Source organism: Euphorbia lathyris, chromosome 3 (genome assembly GCF_963576675.1).
Source record: "Euphorbia lathyris chromosome 3, ddEupLath1.1, whole genome shotgun sequence".
NCBI classification, from domain to species: Eukaryota; Viridiplantae; Streptophyta; class Magnoliopsida; order Malpighiales; family Euphorbiaceae; genus Euphorbia; species Euphorbia lathyris.
The window spans coordinates 58,313,760-58,321,216 of record NC_088912.1 but is presented as its reverse complement, the minus strand read 5'-3'; the positions used below and the strand labels follow the sequence as shown (position 1 = coordinate 58,321,216).

The following is a 7,457-nucleotide window of genomic DNA, read 5'->3' as shown; positions in this document are numbered from 1 at the left end:
ACATATGTGTGTGGTCATCTCTCACATTTATCAAGAAGGGAATCGAGTTGCCGATGCCTTAGCGAAGCACGGAGCGACTATCCCTAATTTGGTTTGGTGGAATACTTCTCCATCGTTTTGTAATTCTTTCATTTATGAGGATTATAGTTCGGTTGAATAGTTTAGAATTTAGTTTTGCTCTGTTCTCCTCTTTCTGTTTCTTTATTCCTTTGTATACTCTTCGTTTGCTTTTTAATAATATTCGGGTCCGGGTTTGGGTTGTTTGGCTGGGGGTGCCGACCTAGTCGGGATGTCCGGCCTTTCTCTTTACCATCACCCTATCTTTACTTACAATTAAATAAATCAGAAAATCTTTTTAATTTCAAATTCACGATTTATTATTTTTAAACAAAATCAACACTATTTAATTATGGATGAAACATTTTCAAAACTTTTCTATTCAATTTAACCATTAAAAGTGAAATAATACCAATAAAAAAATAATATCCACGAAAAACGAAGGACCTTCTAAACCTATTTGAATTGTCTTATGACGAGACAATCCGATTGAATTTAAATTTTCTTGCTGGAAACTGTGCTCTATCTCCTTTATTAAGCGTTCAACGAATTCGACTGCCCATGCTATAGCAAAAGCGGTCAATTTTGTATTTGTTCGGGGTGAGTGGGATGTCCACCATCATTTCTTAGTAATATTCTTTAATCTGATTTAAGTTAATAAAACTTAACATTATTTAAAAAAAATACCAATCAATTAAAGTTTCATTTAAGTGGTTAACAACCTCACGTCAGTGGCGAAAATATTCAGAGCAGTTCTTTTTTAGATGAATTGGAGCAGATCAAAAGAAATTACAGAATCCATGGACAAAAGAAGCAGAATTAGAATTCCGGTGACGCCGTATTCTTCTACCCACTTCAATTTCGTCGCCAGAATTGCAGAGTCCAGATTTGCTCCGAATATCTCACAATGACCGATCTCGGTTACTGGAAGAAACGTTTGTAAATCGTAAACCATGATAGAAATTGTTTGTACCATTTCTCTTCTCATTTCTATATTTAATTCTTGATTTTAGGGAGAGAAAAATTAACAAAGAGAATAAAGAAGAGAGAGAAAGAATAAGAAAAATAAGAAATTAATGAGAGAGAAAGAAGATGATGTAATTGATTTTTATTTTTTATTTTGGATTTTGTCTGTGATAATTAGATAATAAATGAGGTTGGTTTATAAAATAAATAGATATAAAGATAAAATTAACTCGTTTTCCTTTGACTTTTGATTTTTTTAACACCGTTAATCAATTCAGCATATGTTTACTAACAGAATAAACTTCAAGATACTAATTTGTAAAAATTTTAAACCATAAAGTTGCGGATCAAGCAGATGTAACAACAACATTTTTTTGGGGTACTTTTTCCTAAAATTTAAATATATGTATTTTTTACTGGGCTACAATGGGCTTCATGTAGGATTTGGAGCAAAACCCGAAAAACTATTGTCCCAATAAAACCCTAATCGTTGGCCATATAAAATGCACCGCTGCTCCAACACTCTCTGCATCCTCTACATCTGCAGTTGCTATTGTTTCGTATCTCTCTACCTATCTAATCAATGGTAGGCAACAGATCTGATCCCTCCATAATATTTCCTGGAAAATGATTTCTGATTTCTGATTGTTCTTTTAGGCGCCAAAGAAGGAGAAGGCTCCACCGCCGTCATCAAAGCCGGCGAAATCTGGAGGAGGGAAGCAGAAGAAGAAGAAGTGGAGCAAAGGGAAGCAAAAGGAGAAGGTAAACAACATGGTATTGTTCGACCAAGCCACCTATGACAAGCTCCTCTCTGAAGCCCCCAAGTATAAGCTTATCACTCCCTCTATCCTCTCCGATCGTCTCAGAGTAATATTTTCTTATCGTTAATTTGATCCATTACTCCTGCAATTTGTTAAAGAGCTTGAGTTTAAGATTTGTTGCACCGAAATGATTTGATGCTCTTAAAAGCAAATTCGTTTTTCAAATTCTCTACATTTTTCATGGTTCCAGGCAGAAATTCATCTAATTATTCTTCCCCAACCCAAATTAGTTTTCTTCTACATGTTTAAAATATGAGGTTTCGATCTTATTGGCCTTAATTAAGTGTTTTATATAGACAAAGCGATTTTGAGAAAGTTAGGTGATTAGGTAAAAGAAAAGAGTAAAAGAGGTTTGGAAGATGCAATTTACATTTAATGAAATTGCTCATGTACTAGTGAGGGATGGCTCCAGGTCTGGAGAGGACTAAAACGAATTATTCAATCAGGCATTTTGTAAATTATACAAGTTGAAAAAAGATTTATGTTTTTTTTTTTATATAAAATTTGTTTTTCTAGATTTTTTGGACACAAGTTCTTTAATTAAACTTTCATATTAATTTCTTATATTAACTTGTAACTGGTAGAAAAGAGAAGATGAAGAGGCTAGCTAATATTGTTCTTTATCTTTAAACAAATAAAGAAAAGAAAAAGGTACTAAGAAACCATGCTTCTAATTTATTAATATTTGTTATAAAAAATTATAGAAAACTAAATTGCTGTTAAGTGCTAAATAATTTATAGTAATTATTTAGGTTTACGGAGTTTCTACTTAAATGTTGATATTTATTATAGTAACTTATTATTTTGAGTTATCAATGCATTGATCTTTTTATGGACTAAAACATATGTTGTTTATAAAATTTGGAGCCCTTGAAAAATATGGGGCCTAAACCTAATGGCTTTATGGTTAAGCAGACTATGTACTGGTGCCTGTTTGGCGAGGTGTGATTGGAATATATTGTCATATAAGAGCTTAACCTAAAAGCTCCAACTTGTAGATAATTGCTTGGATGTGGTGACTTGAGGCTAGCGGGTAGAAAATAATTAAAGGACATTATTGTAAGAGCATCTCCAATAGGTTGATATGACTCTCTAAATTATCAAATTAGCAAGCCATCTAGAGAGTGAGGCACTCCATCATGATGATATGGCTCTCTAAACTATTTAACTAGCCTTTCTTACTAGCTTAATTTGGCTAGTTCCTTTTGCTAGTAACTTTTTGTATTTTCATTCACATTTTCTCTTTTTTCTTTGTTTCCTCCTTTATTCATTTCTTCTTTTTTGAATTTATTTACTTTTAATAATAAAATAGAGTGTCAAGTAGCTAGCATGGTTGGAGCAAAACATAAGCTTGGCTAGCTAAATTTTGACCAGCTAATGTTTTATATTATTTTAGAGAGTCAAATAGCTAATTAGTGTTGGATATGTTCTTAGCGCTTAACCTAAAAGCTCCAACTTCATAAGCTGTTGTTATTTATTATTACTATTGTGGCAGGAGAACTTCTACTATACATGGGCTGTAATACATCCGACCAATCAAAAGAGGGATGGATACCAATTAATAGGGAGATGATTGGTGTTAAGAAATAAGCATGTACAAGTGTCTTTATTTGATTGGACGGGTGTATTGAACTTGGAGTATAGTAGAATTTCTCATTGTCACAGAGACCCGCCGAGGTGCACTTTTTAATTATAGAAAGGAGCCCAAAGGCCTGCCTATGTGGGCGCTGTTTCAGAGTTCTGAGGTGAAGTGAAAGGCCTGGATCCTAGTGCACCTAGTGCCTTTAGCAGCAAATCTTGCAACTCCTGGTTTTGTTTTGTCATGTTATCAAAATTCTGAGTTTTTTTAAGTCGTTACTGCCAACTGCTTGTATCAATTATTTTTAGTTCTTTTTGACCCTCAGTTACAGTAAATGTTAGTAAGTTCAACAGTTCAGTATCCCCAAGTATATGTTAATGATTTTATTATTGACGTATGGTGAGAGAGATTTGCTTATTAGTTTGTAACAAGCAACTCTCTAAATTTGATGTTGTTATATTCCGGTCACATAACAGCAAAAATTCATACCTTTGTAGCTCTGGAGTAAGACTTGTCATGTTCTTTAAATATTAAATGCTGTTATTTCCTTCAAGTACATTGTTATAACATTTAAGAGTTAATGCTCTTTCTAGAAAAAGAGAGTTAATTGATGTCAAGTGCCAAGTTTTTTTGTGTATGTTCTGTGTTCTATATTTTCTTATTAGATTCGATATATGTACCCAACAGATTAATGGGTCACTAGCGAGGAGGGCCATAAGAGAATTGATGGCACGAGGTTTGATCAGAATGGTCTCTGCACATGCCAGCCAGCAGATCTACACAAGGGCAACAAACACCTAGATGTCTTTTTCTACAGGCATATTTTTGCAATATGTAGTTTATTTCTGCTCCTAGAAATTATTTTGAGATTTATCAGTGGATTAATTAAATGTTATGTTAGACTATTATCTCATGTCTTTTATCGATATGTTCTCTTCACCTATATGAACTTAAAAGATGGACGTGATGAATGGTAATTTCACTAGTGGTGGATTTTACATCCAAGTTTTTTCAGCAAATATTCTTTGGTGATGTATTTTTGGTATGTTATATTTGAATTTCAAAAAATAAAAACAAATTCATAGTTGAGGAAAAATAAAATATCTAGTTCTTGGAGTAAACCACCAATTATTGTGCTTCTCAACTTTAGAGAATATTTGTTTATACAGTAAAATCTTTATAAATTAATAATTTCTTTAAAATAATATCTTATGGTTCCGATTTGGGCCAGTTCAATAAATTAGTACTTGATAAATTAATCTCTCTATAAATTAATAAAATTTTATAATCCTAATATTATTAATTTATAGAGATTACATTTATAAATTCGGTGGATTTTTTGCATTTTTTTTATCTAATCCGTACAAAAAGACAGTATATTTTTTTATATTTTTTCACATCCCAACGAATGTTTGTGATTTGTTACTGATAAAATGATACACGTATGAAGTGTAGATAACAAGATTCATGACCGAGAAGACAGTTTGATGAATTATTTCTCAAATTGACCCAATTTATTAACGTTATGGGTAAAATTGCTCATGACCCAAAACGTTAGGGGTATTGTTGCACCTTAACCCTTCTATTAAAGTATGGTGAGTATGGTGTATATGTGTTTATAGTTGTTAAAGTTGTTTCGGGAATGATAAAATCTTTGAATTATGATAAGTGTATCTATAAGAAAGCCAAATTGAGCGAGATGTCTCGTTGGATATTGTTAGTGATATTTTGTGAATATGGTAATTTTCAATCTTGTCACTTGTGGTTAAGGTGCGGGCGTGTCGGAGAAATTATTTCTCAATTAAAATGGATAGTTAAGTTTATGAAATTGCGTGTAAAAACTTGAAATCTAACGAAGCGATTGGCGAGAGACGCAATGATTTTCTAGTGCCGTTATAAAAACATCGCTTGATAATTTGATTTTATTTAAACTAATGCGATTAAATTAAAGACGTGTAAAATAAAGGAAATAAAAGTGCGAAATTGATATGAGAATTGGAAAAATGGATATTTATTGATATAAATGTAAGTTTGAGTACATGTGTTCAAAGTAACATGTGTACAAAGTAAAATAAAAAAATGAAATGGTTTACAATTGAAATATTTTTATACTAAACATATAGATAAATCAATTGATTTGGAGAAAAAAACAAATCAATACCTAATGAATTGAAATGCAATAACAATAAATTGAAATTCAACAAACTCAGAGTCATAATAGCTATCTTGGTTAGACGTTGAATTTGGTGTCGGCTTGAGGTCTTTGGAGCACTACGGTCGGTTGACAAGAGCGAAATTGATCTAGCAAATTTTTGATTTGTAGTAGGCAAGTATATGGTAGATTTGACATTCGACTTCGGAGGGACCGTATGAGTGCTTACGAACACGAAATCAAGCAAAGTAAAAGACTAAATTTAATTTCAGGAAGTCAAGAATAAATGTTTAGAAGGGATCGAAGGCTAAAATGGACTTTAAATGGTCTAAAATGGGTTTGGAAAATCGCTATGAAAATTATACTAAAAGCTGGAAACACAATGTCTAAAAAGATTTGAGGTGCAAAGATTGACTTGTAAGCAGAGTTTATGGACACGGAATTTGGCAAAATAAAAGGCTAGATTTAACTTCAGGAAGTCAAGAACACATGTTTAGAAGGGATCCAAGACAAAGCAGACTTGAATAGGCGAAATCGGGCTTGAAAAATAACTGGAAAGAGCTGGAAAAATTAATTTGGAAAATGATTCTAGCTAAGGAATTGAGAACTTTAGACTTCGGAATGCTAAATTAAATAGAAAGAACTTGAAAAGGAGCTATTAAAATTTGAATTGAAGGTAAAACAAGCTAGAAAAAAGGAAGGGAAAAGTACAAAAATAAACCTTGTGGTTACACTCATTTTCGAACCACACCCATGTGGTTTAAAAGTTTGCAAAGTGGTACCATGTACTTCATTCCGTTAGCAAACATAGGCATTTTTATCTAACAGTGTTAAAAAAGCTGACTTGGCAGTCAAAGTCAAAAGGTTAGAGGGGCATTTTTATCCTTTCATTTATTTTATATTTTCTAATTTATTATATTTTTAAAAATTTAAATCTTATCCAATAGATAATGGACACCTCTATCTTTCCCCTCTCCAACTCATTTTCTAATTCTTTCATCTTCATCCTCGACCAAACTCCATTTTTGTTGTTTTTCTTTCCACCATCACTATCATCAGCTCCGATTGTTCGTGAAGCTTGGTTGCTCCTCAGCTCCTCCCGATGATCGGTCTGAAATGCTTAGATCATATCACGGTGTAAAGATCAATTACAAATCTAGGAAGTCTACCTCTTCCTATGCCGCTTCCTCTCTGATGATGGATTATATCATTCATCAAATCAACAACTTTCTCGTTGACGATTTCTACTTTCCTCGAAATTTTCCTGATTATCATCCATACATCCTTCGTCTCTACTATGGAGTCGTCTTCCTTATTCAGTGTCTGCGTGCTATGAATCACGCTAAACACCTTAACGCCGAGTCACACATTACATTGAATCGTTTTCTTTCTTCCTATCCACCTGAAACCCTTCCGATTTCTGATCCACTTCTGACGCTTTTCAAGACTCTTTGCTGCTCCCAACCTGAAATCGCTAACTATGGGGAAGTTTTCCCTACCCTCCCGGCTTCTCCCGGCCCGAATAGAAGAGAACAATTTATGCTTGATGCTCCTGTGCATCACATTATTCCCAATATCCCTGGGATTTTGGCATTGCTCGAAAATCTCAATTCAATGCTTAATCCGATTGATGGCGCTCAACCAATCTATCCTGCTAAGGGTAAGCATGTGCCTGTTCCGGCTAATGCTACCACTGCTACGATCTTTGGTCATCACTCGTTCCCGGAATCCACAAACCGGACTCCTGCTGAATGTTGGAGCCTGGTTTCTTCAGGTCGATTACGATTGGAGGCGGAGGAGACACTGAAAGGTTCATTTTATTTTGGGTTTATTCCTTCTTGATGGTAGTGGAGGAGAGTACGGTGGAAACAGTCAAAATTTC

The 7,457-nt window shown here is 33.7% G+C and overlaps 1 protein-coding gene across 1 annotated transcript; it reads left to right on the top strand.

The window, feature by feature from the left end:
* The first annotated feature begins 1,466 nt into the window (after nucleotides 1-1,466).
* LOC136223135 (small ribosomal subunit protein eS25y-like) lies at nucleotides 1,467-4,442 on the top strand. The gene is made up of 3 exons (XM_066010968.1): nucleotides 1,467-1,609; nucleotides 1,681-1,890; nucleotides 4,111-4,442. The coding sequence occupies exons 1-3, from the start codon at nucleotides 1,607-1,609 to the stop codon at nucleotides 4,222-4,224; spliced, it is 327 nt and encodes a 108-aa protein (XP_065867040.1). The 5' UTR covers nucleotides 1,467-1,606; the 3' UTR covers nucleotides 4,225-4,442.
* Nucleotides 4,443-7,457: the final 3,015 nt, after the last annotated feature.